This window comes from Seriola aureovittata, chromosome 11, assembly GCF_021018895.1.
Source record: "Seriola aureovittata isolate HTS-2021-v1 ecotype China chromosome 11, ASM2101889v1, whole genome shotgun sequence".
Taxonomy (NCBI): domain Eukaryota; kingdom Metazoa; phylum Chordata; class Actinopteri; order Carangiformes; family Carangidae; genus Seriola; species Seriola aureovittata.
The window spans coordinates 14,086,277-14,101,021 of NC_079374.1; the positions used below are offsets into that span (position 1 = coordinate 14,086,277).

A 14,745-nucleotide genomic window follows, 5' to 3' on the forward strand; every position below is an offset into this window, starting at 1 on the left:
TTTATGTTGTTGTCTGAAAGGAGCGTAGCACGGTTATTTTTTTAGATGCAGGGTGTTGTAGCCTAGTTCCTGTTACACTCGTCTGGGATCGATCCTGCTGAGCTGACTGCGTAAAAATCAAAGCTAAACAGTGACAGCCTGAAGTTCATTTTTATTGATAAACTTATTGAACGTATGGCAGTGTAGCCTGCTGATGTGTAGACATGATATTCTGACTGTGAACTTTTTTTTTATAGCAAATTCCAACTTGTGTGTTATAGGTGCAAACAACAAAAAGAGCCGACCCCCATGACTTGAAGACTATTTTTCTGAAGGTAAGACTGTCACTCACAGAAACCAAAACATTTGGAGCATTAAGCTACATGGCAATATACAGAACCTGTATATTACAAGTCCACTGACTGTTGCAGTCAGCTAGTAGTTTCTGGTGTCCATTGGGATACATAGTTCAGGAAAGGTCACACAAATGCTTCGACTAATTTTGGATCTGCTTCAACAGAGAATCTCCCTTGCTTTGACTTCATGTGTGTTTGAAGTGTGTGTCTTGATCATCAGCACCTCACTCAATATCTCATCATGCTCTGTCCACTACCATTCAAAAACACAAATCCCTTGCATTAGTGTATAGGTTTGTTTACCCAGGTCTTGTTTGGAGTATAGACTTGTACCTGAAAGTAGGGACTGGTCCCTCCACATCTCTTGAATCTGCTATAAGAGGGCTGCGCAATTTGTGATGCATATTCAGGTGGAAGAGTTAATTACTGGAAGCTCATTCTGACTGCCTGTATAATTTGATTAAGAACTACTTGAGGCCTACTGTGAGGGTGAATGGATACACAATCATGTGATGGTGAAATGTGGCAATAAATTGCTTGGAATTAATATTTTCACTTAAAACATTAATTCAGCAGAGTGCATTGAATTGTAGCCCTGAAAACACTTGGCGTGAAGGTCTCCTCCCACACTCCTTCTCTGTTTATCTCATGCTCTCTCTATCTGAGCTTGGCTCAGACCCACAAGTGTGGCCTTTCTGTTGCCAGTTCATGTGGCGCTTGTGTTTCCAAAGCTATCTCTGTTCCAACTTGAAATCCAACCAGGCTCTAAAAATGACCTTACGTCTTAAAGCCTGACTGGGATCTCAGGTTTAGCACACTGCTGCATTAGCTGTGCTTGTTATGCTTCAGTCATGTGTAGTCGCAACACAATACTTGCAAGGTGATGATTATTGATTTATTGTCACTGTGTGCTAAGCATTTTATCTGTTCAAATTAGATTTGGGCAATAACACAACATGTACCATAACGCAACAGAGATTTTCCTGTACTGCTTATACTGAGGTACCCCTTTAAGACAGGGGCCATGGTCTGTGGTTGTTTAGGATCATTACAAATCAATGAACAGAACTGATTTCTGGTAATATTAGACTCGTAGGAATTTGTGCATCAAGTGCCTTGATTTATAAGGCCTTTATTTCACTGGATTATCCAAAATCAACATCCTTTGTCTGATACTGTATCCTTATATACAGTAACCCAATACATGAAATAAAATTACATATGGCATGAGAGAAGATTTTATGCATATTGCTTACCTTGATTTTTGGTAGTGGTGGCCTAAAAGTTAGATAAGTGGGCTTGTGATTGGAAAGTCTCATTTTGAAACCCAGACAGGCTGGATAAATTTGGGTCGAGAAATTGAAAGAGCGCCACTTAGTCATTCCTGAGGTGTCCTTGAGTAAGGCCTTGAAACCCCAAATGCTTCAGTGGAGCAGCTCAGTGGCCAAAAGATTGTACTGGGCAGCTTCCAGGTGTGACTGTGTGTAACTGTGTGAGTGTGGACTGGGGGTTTCTGAAAAAGACATCTTGTACTTCCATGGATAATGAAGGTTGGACATTGTAGACTATATTTGTTACAGTGAATGGCACAGTATGCACCATTTACTGTATATTGTATGTAATGCTGTGTATTAGATATTCTGTGTTTTAAACGTATTTATGTATTTTTTTTTATCTGATAGTGAGATGTATATGGTTGTCTGACTGGCATGAAGTGAAAGGATGACAAAGTTTTGAAAGACTAATGGTTTTCAATACTTTTTCTCATGATTGGATGCTACAGCAGAGTATTATATACATTCAATATACTGTGTAGGGCCAGTAAACTGAAAACCATATTGAGAGAGCCACAGCAACACAGATTTGTTGAATTATCACCTATTTGTTCACTGGTTTCAGTCACCACATCATTTTTTTTCTATGCACATAATGAAATTTCTTAATCTAATTTATCCACATTTAACATCCAACGTGTTTACAGTTCTGTCTGTGTCTTCTTTGCAGTATGCTAGTGTGGTGGAGGATGGAGAGCATTACATGACCCCCAGGGACTTTGTACAGAATTACCTGGGTCTGCATACACAGCCTCAACATAATCCCAAAACTGTGGATCTGATAGCTGGAGTGGCTGACACCACTAAAGATGGGTGAGTGCATACAGTGATACTGTGGAAGTTGCTGTGGAAATCTTCTGTTATGCTGAGATATTGCAGATTAACAGCTATTATTATTTATGTTGGTACTTCCTCAACAAATGTTTTGTAGGTTGTACTTTTTATCCACAGTGTCGGTTCTAATACCCTTTTTGGGGTCTAAAATCACCCCTTTGTCTTTATTTGTCTATTGAAAATGATATTTCCATGCTGTTTACACTTCTTCATCTTGTCCTGAGAGCAATGTAAATTACAAGTGAAATTGCAGATTATAAACTGTCAGCACAATACCACAGTACATGAATGGCAGTTATGACACAAAGACAACAAGCATGTCAGTATTAACTGACAGACATACACAACAATTCTTTATTAGCTGCTACATGAGGGTTATGTGTGAGTGTGTACTTAAGTTTTGTTGCTGCTTCTTCTGTTGATATATTCCTGCACTAAATATCACAAACGCAAATTCTTGTAAAACTATTGAACCAATAATGTAACTGCTCTGACCAAAATTTGAAATCATTGAAGGCACCATTGACTTCCATTCATTTAGAAGCAGCTAAATTAGATCTAATTTACAACAAAGCAAACCTTGTACCCCTGTTGCACCAGATTCTTCTGCACCTTCAATTCAACAAAGGCAGCAAAAGTAGCAATTAACCTCAAGGCCACTTTGATACTCAACTCTCACTACCTGTATATTATTGTTTTTCTTTCAGGTGCCCCACCTGTTTAATTTTGATTAAATATTCTGTAGATTCAGTGGGAGTGGTGCTCCACCAAATAAAATCATATGTAGTAGGTGCCAAAGGGACTGTTAATGATTAATCCCAACGATTTTTGCAGAGTAGATAGCCATCTTTATCAGCCAATTTTACACCTACTACTGATTGATTTAAAATCCATTGATAAGATAAGCCTAAATATATCTGGAGTACCAGATCATAATTGCACATATGAAGCGCAGCAGCTTAACTCATAAATAGCTAAGGAATAGATATATATAAATTCACATCAAGCTCATAGTTAGATGTTTAGATTAATTTTTTTTCTGAGCACATTAAGAACTTCTTGTTGTTGGTTTGAAAGGTGAACTTCAGAGTTAATTATTATTAATATGTGATTTATAAAATAAACAATAATATATCATAAAATGCAATATAATGAACTTTGAAGCTGGATGAGAAGTCCTTCAAGTGTCGATTAAGATCATGTGATATGATCAAAAACTCCAGAACAGCTACTAAATGCACCTTGAAGTAAATTTATCAGTTGCTGTTTCCAAGAGCAAGAGTGAACTATGAACCTCAGCTAAAAAATAGATTTAGTTTTACATTACTGTCCTTATCAGTATTAGGTGTGTTTTTCTTTTTTTTTTTGCTCCAGTCAATTTAACTGGCAGGATAGATTGTCATGTTATTGTAGCTTCTGTTATTTTGTCAAAGATTCATATGTCCTTTGTTCAGATAGCACTCTTTCTTTCTTGTCCAAACAGACTGATCTCTTTCCAGGAGTTTCTGGCCTTTGAATCAGTTCTATGTGCCCCGGATGCCCTGTTCATAGTTGCCTTTCAGTTGTTTGACAAGACTGGCACAGGGAATATCTCATTTGGTATGTACATGGTGCTTAATGTCAGCACGCTGGTGTGGGGGTGTACTTCCAGCTTAACCACAGGAGACTATGCATCATGTTATGTATACAGAGTGTAGTTCAAACACTGTAATATTGTTATACTTTTATTAGACTGAAGATTGACTTCATAGATAATGTAAGGTATTTAAGATGCTTCTTGTCGTAGTTTCAATGGATTAGTAATAGAAATGGTGATAGAAAGTGCCAAAAACTAGTCGAGTGAGTTTGAGTAACACTGAATGTTCAGGGTTGCACGTGTTAATATTAATAAAGCATGTGTTGTCGATAAAAGAAGCAGTAGCCCCATTTTTTCCTATTCTGGCTCTTCTGGAGCCTACAAAGTATCGCATATGCCAGTAGCTTGTATTTTTAAAGTCTCATCCCAAGGCAGGACAGCAAGTGAGTTTTGTGGAACATCACATTATAACCAGCTCCATCTGACAAGAAGAGAAATGAATCCAGCATGTCATAAATCAAGAGGTACAGACTCATACAAAGGAGCTGCTGCTATGCTTTTTCTGTGCAATGGGCCTCCATAAAGGTGACTGAAATTGAGAGCAGTGCTTATACAGAAAATGTCCTGGATGGACTCAAAACCGTCAAAATGTAAAAGGAAAGGGACTGTCAAACAGCCCATTCAGCAGCACAGTCCAAATGGACTCTTTCCTCTACTTTAACGAGGTTCTCGACAAATGGAATGAGGATGTGAGATGGACATTATAGTTGCGTCTTGCATGTTTTTCCCTCTGTCTCTTGTTATTGCTCACTCATGTCTCACTCTTCCAGAGAATGTACGTGACATCTTCAGCCAGACCACAGTTCATCACCACATTCCCTTCAACTGGGACTGTGAGTTCATCAGGCTACACTTCGGCCATGAAAGAAACAAGCATCTCAGCTATACAGAGTTCACCCAGTTTCTGCAGGTATGAATTTTGTGTCACAGAAAAGCACAAGTCCAATATTTACAATGAAAGAAACTGTTTGATATATTTGTAAATAAGTTTACTCATTTTTCTGCCAAGAGTTAGATGAGAAGATTGACCTCACTCCCATGCCTTTATGGTAAATATGAAGCAGCTGGTTAGCTAAGTCCAGCATAAAGACTGACTCATAAGAACACCTACAGTTAGGCAGTTTTGTATGTAAATGCAACATCATATCCAACAAAACATATGGTCAGCACATGATTTCAGAAAGTATGTGTGTAAATGTAAAACCATTCATCCTGTGGTGACATCTTTTTATCCTGCTTAAGGACAAATGGACATGAAGTAAAGTGAATGGCATGCTACATATGATCTCCTCAGATCGTAGAGTTGTGGTTGGGTGTTGCATCTTCACTGTTTCATGTATTCGGTTGTTAGGGTGTTTTGCGGTACCCCAGTGTGTCACTGAGACACTTAAAGTTGTTGTTTTGCTTTATTGGTCGTTGCCTGTATCTCAGTGAGACTTTTGAGCAGCAGTACGGTCAGGGAGGAACCTGGTTTGGAGTTGAGGGCTGTGGTCTTAGGCAGAAGCTGGGTGGTCCAAGAGTTAGACAGGCTGCACTGTGGCTCCGATGCAGTGTGGGATCCCTCAGAGCAGTTTGTGGTTTATCATACTTGACTAGGACTTCCCACTGCTACACCAAAGACTCTTTTATGTGCAGGATTTAATTTGCCTCCATTATTATTATTGTCTTGTTTTTCTGTCATGTCCAAGCACATTTAATTTCTTTTAGAAAACATGAAGCAGTACAAATCTATGTGTAGATTTGATTGTTTTTCAAACAGTCTTGGCTCTGCCACCTTGTGGCTGTTGCAGTATTTGGCTGGACTTGAAACTTCAGTGAGTGCAGACAAGGTAGAAGATTTTTAAGCATGGTAAGTATGATGTTTTATGAGGCAACAAAGTATCATCATCAGTTTTCAACAATATAATCAGCAAACATTGTGAGAATTAATCTTCAGCAACAATCCACTGATTAGGATATCAGAACCATAGTGTAAAGATGAAGTAACAGCTGAATATTGCAGTGACGTTGCTCTGTGATCCTGTGGTTATACACGATGAATCTTGACAGCAGACACTGACCCGGGGTCAGCCTCCCCCTGCATCCCCTTCTGATTGCATGGTTGTCATATTGAATCATCTTCCTGTGGACACACCTGCCGACCGTTTCGCCAGCCGCTTGACTTGGCTCTGGGATCAGTCTTCTCAGGACATGGTTTCCATTAGTCTCCAGAGAGACAGTGGTGATTAGAAAAGCCAGTGTCTGACACTGTCACATCTGATGACTTTCACGTCTGTCCAACACTGATATTATTATTCTTTCTTCCTCAAAAGTTTAATATCTCCTCTCACTTGTAACGGGATGCTCCTCATCACAGGAACACACTCTTTGCTTCTTTTGTCAGCTAACGATTTGTGTGTGTTTGTTTCTGTGTGTTGTGTTGCTGCAGGAGCTGCAGTTGGAGCATGCCCGCCAAGCTTTTGCACAAAAAGACAAGAACAAAAGTGGCGCCATCACTGCCCTGGACTTCAGCGACATCATGGCCACCATCAGACACCACATGCTTACTCCATTTGTAGAGGAGAATCTGGTTTCAGTAAGCTGTAGAAAAAGTCCTACACTAGTTGTAAAATTTTAAGAAGCATGAAAGTGGCTACAGATTGCAGTTTTTCAAAGAACTGCTGTCATTTAGCAGGCTGAGGAAGATTTAAAAGACTACGGTAAAATCATCTGAAGTCCTCCTGTACAGAAGGAATGACAAATTTTGGATCTTTGTCTAGGCTGCAGGAGGCAGCACCTCCCACATGGTGAGCTTCTCCTACTTCAATGCCTTCAACGCCCTCCTCAACAACATGGAGCTGGTCCGCAAGGTTTACAGCACCCTCGCTGGCACACACAGAGACATACTTGTTACCAAAGGTACATCTGAGACACACTGGAGGGTCTCCTCCCGACATCAATGAAATTGTCATGTGTGCGATTCATATGTAGCTGTTCGATCACATTTTAACTTTCTTGACAGAGTGGTGTGAGTGAACACACAGGGAACATTTACTGTAGCACTAAATTACAAAGGTAAATGAAAATTTCTAACCTGGTAATCAGATCACCCTGTACATGTAGATCTGTAACTGATAGTCATACTGTGAGTCACATCTGCTCCTATTTGTGTTTTCCATTGAGATGCAAGCTGTAGACTATTCCTTTATTTTCTCTCCATAGTGTTTTCTCCTTGTAAAGCGAAGACTATGGGCAAATAGTATTTGCAAATAATTCTTGTTATTTGTATTATCAAACATATCAGATGGATGGATGTAAAGCAAATACTCACATGTCAGTTGTCAGTCACATAGTATATCATTGCAGTACTCAAGATCAGAGAAGCAGGCTTGTAACTGAAGGTTGCAATCCTTCGACCTGACACGAAGGTCTTTTTGGGTGAAGTGTATAACCAACTCTTTTCCTTGCTTCAACAACTACCATGCAGTTTCCTTTGAGAAAGACCACCTGATGGTAATGGGGCTTCTCAGAAAACACATATAAAAGAGTGACATAGGGTGTACTGCAGAATAAGGAGGTAAAGCACATTACAGAATTGGTTCTGTGGTTTTAAATATTTTTTCTCTTACCTCCTTAAATAAAGTGTTTGGCAAAAAACCATCCACAAAAACACTAAAGCAAGCAACAGTATTTGCAAATACTATTTACCAGCCTGCTGTAGAAAATACCTGACGTGGCTAACCTCTCTGTTTTCTGTTTGACTTTAATATTTTGACCCTATAGTGGACTTCAGGTCCTGTTGTGTCATTTCATTTCCTCCTCTCTTTGCTGCTTTGTAGAGGAGTTTGTTTATGCTGCCAACAAGTTTGGTCAAATCACTCCAATGGAGATTGACATCCTGTACCAGCTCTCTGGTCTCCACTCCCACTCTGGGTAAGATTCTGACTTTCTCTGTTTTACCTTTGGTGAATATATGAAACATGTTTTATCTACAGTAACATAACTTTATATCATGTAGAGAGAAGGTGAGAAACTGGTTGAAAGTACTGATGTGGGGTTTCCCCACAGTGTCTCATTTAAGTCTTTAAATAGACTTTGAGTGGCAACGCTGGAATAAAAAGATCACTTTAAATGTAAAAAAAAAAAAGAAAAGAAAATAGACTGTATTATAGTTATATTCTGTCTTTAAATATGTATATAGTGAAATAGTGAAAAAATATTTTTTTACAATCTATAATGATATTTTGAGCTATTAAAACTTTTTATAAATATCATTGAATGTATTTGGGGTTCCTGGCAGCTTAATACTATGTTAAACTGATGAGAAGTCAGACTTATAGCTGTGATTGTGCTGAAAAAAGAATGCCATGCATGTGGGATAAGGACAGTTTAAAAGGTCCTAAACAAAGACTTTTTCCATCGATGCAGTTTCCCAGGTAGGTTCTGCTGCTGTTCTTCAAATCCAATACGTGTATTCAAAACATTTATACAAAACTGTTATTTTTTTATTTCACCATGAATGGAAGAAATATGTTACAGGTCTGTTTATTGGCTGTAAAGATAAAGTTATTGCTTATTCAGTTTAACAACAGTTGCTCCACTGGCTGATTTACAAGACAAACATAAAACATGAGGACAGACTTTATGAAGCGTCAGGCCAGTGGGGAATATTCGTGTCTCAAACACTGAGTAACAAAACACTTTCATTTACTTGTTGGGCCACGGGCACTCATCCAGCTTTGTTTGTCTGTGGTTTATATAAGCTTAAATTAAAGTTGCAGTAACTTCAAGTTATATGCCAGTAAAAGGTCTGTGGAAAATCTTACATCACTGGCTGCTGCTCACAGTAGATGCAGGGCTCTCTGCTTTTTCCTGGCCTAACTCCCTCCCTCCCCCGCTGTTGTGTGTTAAGGCGGCTGAACCATACAGACATCGAGAGGATAGCCCCACTGGAGGAAGGAGCCATGCCATACCACCTAGCAGAAGCCCAGAGACAGGTAGCCTGATTGACTCCTCTAATACACCTCACATCCTCGTGCCTTTTATCAAAGCCTTTTCCTGTTCTCCCTGGGCTTCCTTCTCAGAAAGGAGCAAAAAAAGGAGAATGCTCAGCCACTGAATTAGCAGAGTGCCCATGTTTTTCTTCCCTTGTGAAGTACATTACTTAAACTCGCAGATAAAAGTACACCAATTATAGCTATAGAAGAGGAATGGATTGTTGCGTTGCACCTCTCCATGAAAGGCTCTCCCCATTTTATTCAGTATAGCTGCACATACGTATCAGCCGCAATCACACATCTGAGAAGCTAATAAGAGGCTTTTATCAGTGTGAGCCTTGAGGAGTTTTAGGAGCCTTTAGCAAAGTCTGCTAATGGCAGAAGGGGAGTGGGAGTCAAGGTGGATGTGGGAGCACAAAATAGTTCCTGCCTTCACCGGATAACACAGCTCTATCTCAGGCTGTGGTCAGAGCTTTCAGGCCACTCATGCTCCTGGGACTCATGCTCAGAGGTCTGGAATTTGATTCCTGTGGGGTGGGGGGCTGCAATTCTCAGGCCTGCCCTTCAGTGGAAGTAGGCTAATTGTTTAAACCCTTTGATCAAGACCTCGATCTTGTTAGCATGCAACCCTCGGTGTAAGCATCTGGGAAGTGGAAAAGAGTGATCTGCTCTACTCCCTTCTCATCTGGTCTGGGAGAAGTTACTCACCGCCTCAACCTGCACACACAAATACTTTAACAGAGTCTCACTCTGACTGTGCAATATTCATGTAGATACTTATCTGGACATGGAAAAGGCTTGTGGGGCTAATCTGTTCCCCTGCACCACAGTGAAAACAAAGGGGCTCCATTTTCAACATCAAACACCAATACAGAGATCAAGTAGATAAGAGAGAAATTATACTTTGTTTTAAAAATAAAAAAGGACCTTTAGCTTGTAGTCCCCCACATGTAACATGTGTGGAAAACTCAGCCACAGATTCACACAGTCCATTACTGTATCAGAGCTGGTCTGTCTGTGACATTTAATACTGGCTGATGATGAATCAGACGTTATGTGACATGTCCACATTCCATCGCCTTCCTCCATGAGTACTCCATAGCATTTTTCTTTCCACAATGTATCTGGTTCGCTAAAGTTTAATAGCCAGCCGATTCATGGTTAGTGTTCTGACCCCCCCCCCCCCCCCCCCCCCCGTCTTTCTCCAAATTCATTTGACCACTGGTGTCTTTTTCTCCTCTACAGCACGGTCACGAAACGTCTCGGCCCATCTGGCTCCAGGCTGCAGAGTCTGCCTACAGGTTTACTCTGGGCTCAATCGCTGGAGGTGAGTGACATGTCTGCCGCAGAGCCCCCGGCCCGCCCGAGGGGTAACCTTAGCCGGCCAGACTGGCGCGGCGAGGCCCCGGGGCCGGCCATTGTGCTGCAGGGAGAGGGGCTCTGATGTGAGGCTCCGGCATTGTGCTGTCATGCCATCGGTGGCTCCAGGCTGTCGTTGGAGTCGGAGCTTTGGAATGACACAAATCTTCCGGAACCGCACTCTCTGGAATCTCCGTCTAATTACACTGGAAGGAACGGATACAAGGAACCCCTGACATAACTGCCCCTCAGACAGGAGCACACTCTGACTCTGTGTGTGTGTGTGTGTCTGTGCGCGCGCACACGCTCTCACCAAACACACAAAAACTTATCAATCCTTGTTCACCAGTAGGCACTTCAGGCAGGGGAGAAGTACGGAAAGAGATGTATATCACACAAGGCATATGGTGAAACCGCCATAGGATAATAAGCTGTTTATCACCCTCTTTGCTGAGCAAACCGTTTGTATGTTTGAAGGAAGAGTCATTACAGGAGAACTTTGATGTCAGACAAGACATGGCAAGTATAGCTACAAACAGGAGTTTAGTGCAACTTGCTGCAGTGTTCCCTCCCCAAACAGTTTTCCCACAGTTACCAGACTTCCTACTCTGAGCATAATAACTTTTTTTTATTAGTTTACACATAAACACGGCCCTATTTATTTTCCAGTGATCATTTAACAACCTCCCCACAAAAATATCTGCTGAAAGACACTAAGAAAAGAAATAAGGGTGACGAGATGCCTATATGCATAAAGAGGACTGTCTAAGAGCCTGAAAGTCTATTTTCGAGCTGAAATGCTTAGTCGATTCATCTATTTGTCGATCAACATTAATATTAATCAAGTATTTTGATAATCGAAAGCAAAAACAGCAAAACTACTTTTAAGGCCTAATCATCAGTTTTGAGTATGTGTCTAGGATAACTACATGCTGATAAATTTGTATTTACATTATGTATGTATGTAAATATGTTTTTCAGGTGCTCAAATTGTTAGCAAATCATTGTTCGTAGAAATACAGCATGAAGATTTCAATCAGTGACAAATATATGTGTGTTTTGTAGCTACTGGTGCCACAGCTGTGTACCCCATTGACCTGGTGAAGACGCGCATGCAGAACCAGCGCTCCACAGGCTCCTTTGTAGGAGAACTGATGTACAAGAACAGCTTCGACTGTGCGAAGAAAGTGCTGCGTTATGAGGGCTTCTTTGGATTCTACAGAGGTAATCCTTTACAGATTTTATAGTACATAAAAGGACCTGAAATCTGTGTGCAGGTCAACATGTGGGCGTCTTGCAAAACAAACCATCCGATGGGAAGGCATCAGGATTTGTCAGTGTGCTAATATCAGCAGCATGGTTTGCTAATTGATACCAGAAACCTTTGCCCTCCCTGTTCAGCAGTGAATAAAGCAACACCCAGGGGTCGCGTTTTCATTATCTCAATACCAGGGAAAGCTCCCCAAGGAAAATGACCAGCACAATTCATGCAGTAGCAGTGTCTGATCTGCCTCTGCCTGGGCGTTGATAGTGGTGCTGAAGGCTTGTGATATACAACACTTCTACCCTCAGGCTGTTCATACGAAGGAAGTCAAGACTGCCATCTACTGCTACCTCCACCACTGCAGCTCTTTGTTGCTCAGATCTGCATCCCTCTCCCCTCCCTCTGCCCCCCTCCTCCTCTCTTGCACATGATAAGAGGGTGATTGACTTAGAGACAGACATGCTCGGCTGTTTTCTGGCTGCATACCAGCAACAGTCACTCAGCAGCTCCTTCAGAAGTTTATCTGACTTGATGAAGGACAGACGGTGAAACAGTATGGTGGCTATCGCCACCGTAGCACCCAGCCTCCCCCCCTCGATCTTGTCCGTGGCCACACAGCTCTCTCTGTTCCTCACCCACAGTGGGATCAAGCCTCAACAATGTTGATCCCATATGCACCAGCAGTGTCATATTTTTGGACTTTTGTTAAATTTCAATGGGACCTTTGTGTTTTGGTGCATCAGATGTATCACCCACATCTGTAAATATTTATGGGTTTGTTTTACACACACAAGAACCCTGCAGCTTATATTGTTCTAGCTGTCAGTGGATGTATTCATACAGCAAAGATAAAAAATGTGCATTCATTTCAAGCCAGACTCTGTCTGTCTCTTTCTCTCTCTCTGTCAGGTATTCTAATGGTATCTATGAATAATATTTTTGCAGGTCTCCTCCCGCAGCTCATTGGCGTTGCCCCGGAGAAAGCTATCAAACTCACGGCAAGTCATTCCACGGTGTAGCTTAGAGTGTTCAAAAAGTTGCTCTGAATGATTCACTGTGAATGAAAAACATGCATAGAGCATTGAGGATACGCAGTCTTCGCAATCAAGATGTGACTGCAACCACAAGTTAACATTAATGCCCCTGCTATCAAGATTGAGATTGTGTCTCATCTGCCTTTTTTCTTGATGTCTTTTTCCCTTTTTTTTCAGGTGAATGATTTTGTCAGAGACAAGTTCACCACACAAGATGATACCATCCCTCTGCCCGCAGAGATTCTCGCTGGTGGATGTGTAAGCATTACTTTGTTGATCCTTTAAATTCAGTCTGTAGGTGATGAACTCAAAAACAAGTGAAGGAACACAAAATGTATATGATTGAAAGTAATTAATGAAGGGAAATATGTGAAATTATTATTTTATTGTGTTACATTGTTCAGTTTGTCATGAGATGGTTTACTGAAATACATACTTGCTAACCGTTATTACCAGCCAAAGTAACTATGGCATTTTTTAGTAGAAATCAACTTGGTTGTCGACTTATAGCATGGTTAGATATTCATGTTGACCAGTTAGAACAAGAGAAATCAAATTACTAATTTTAGATGTAAAGCATATTTCTGCCAACACACATCCATTCACACTGTGGTTTGGTTGTTTAATATATATGACATGAATGTTTTAGTACCTGTGGGGCTGTATTTCTGTTTGTTAGCAGGTAAAAACCATTGATTATATACAGTGGTGGATAAGTATTCAAATCCAATACTGCAGTATAAAAATACACCATTACAAGTAAACATCCTTCACTGAAAATGTCACTTAAGTAAAAGTACATACTTTGTATTATTAGCAAAATGTGCATAAAGTAAAAGTACTTAATAATAATAATGCATACTATTGTATTGCACATTTTATTATTGGACAATTAATACAGATGGATAAGTAGGACTTAACTGTTGTAATTAGTTGAGGTAGTTTAAGCTATAACAATACATCATATTTTATAAACTAAACTATAAACTTTATAAACTTTACGTGTTTTGCATGTAAATTCATAATCTGTAAAGTAACTAGTAAGTAAAGCTGTCAAATATATTAATTTCCTGTTTTAGCCAAAGCATCTGGACCCTTGCATTGTTCATTTTGGATTCAAAATTATGGCGGATTATCAAATTGGTATTTTGAGTAATAGTGGTAATTTATTTAAAATTTTGGTTTCATTTGAATTTCATCTGACTTAATTTATCAACATATGGTTCTCATTTAAAATATTTACCAGTAATAATGACTCATTTATGAAGTGTGTGTGAGAGATTTATTGTTGTTATTCTCGGGTCAAATCATCTACTGGCATCATACATGGGTTGCCTGAACTACAAAAGTTAAATTTATATCCTGATTTGTTTTTTTTTGTTTTTTTTTGGCTCATAAGATCTTTTGAGTGCAGCAGTGGATTAAACATATAATTCTTCCATTTTGGCTTTCCACTGGCTGTGGTGAAACGAAACAGGCAGGCCGTGGGGCAGAGCCTGCAGGTTGCTCACAGAGGAGCAGGGTCTGCAGGGTCGTGACCCCTGTCAGGGTGTAATTGGAGGAAGAGGCCCTGGAGGGTCCTGGATGAAGCGGGGTCTAGCTCAGTGTGATTGAGTCTGACAACGCGGTACATGTCTGAGGTGTGGTCACAGCACAGGTCTGCACACAGGACAATGAGGATGTTTCCATTACACATTTCTAACAGCTAAGAATATTTCCCATCTATAGCCCTTCCTAATTTATTCATGTGCTTTATAACAACTGGCCCACATCATCATGTTATTTTATGAAAGTTTAGAGTCTGTTTAATCTGATAGGAATGGCTTGTTAAATTATCGTTCCCATGAGAAGAGAGAACTGAAGAAGATAAAAGAGACGGGACAAATGCATCAATCTTCAGAGCAGCGGATATTCCCCGTCCACTTTGAAAATGACTAAATGTGCCAGAGCACTTTGTAGACCTTTGCTCGGAT

General features: G+C 40.3%; 1 protein-coding gene across 1 annotated transcript in view; it reads left to right on the forward strand.

Moving 5' to 3' along the window:
* The window catches only part of LOC130178054 (electrogenic aspartate/glutamate antiporter SLC25A12, mitochondrial-like), a 19,194-nt gene that overhangs the window by 389 nt on the left and 4,060 nt on the right, over positions 1-14,745 (forward strand). The window contains exons 2-13 of the mRNA XM_056390147.1: positions 261-314; positions 2,340-2,482; positions 3,987-4,102; positions 4,910-5,049; positions 6,568-6,714; positions 6,899-7,037; positions 7,958-8,051; positions 9,031-9,115; positions 10,361-10,442; positions 11,540-11,698; positions 12,684-12,736; positions 12,950-13,030. Of these exons, the coding sequence (XP_056246122.1) occupies positions 261-314; positions 2,340-2,482; positions 3,987-4,102; positions 4,910-5,049; positions 6,568-6,714; positions 6,899-7,037; positions 7,958-8,051; positions 9,031-9,115; positions 10,361-10,442; positions 11,540-11,698; positions 12,684-12,736; positions 12,950-13,030 (1,293 nt within the window). The remainder of the gene's footprint in view (positions 1-260; positions 315-2,339; positions 2,483-3,986; positions 4,103-4,909; positions 5,050-6,567; positions 6,715-6,898; positions 7,038-7,957; positions 8,052-9,030; positions 9,116-10,360; positions 10,443-11,539; positions 11,699-12,683; positions 12,737-12,949; positions 13,031-14,745) is intronic.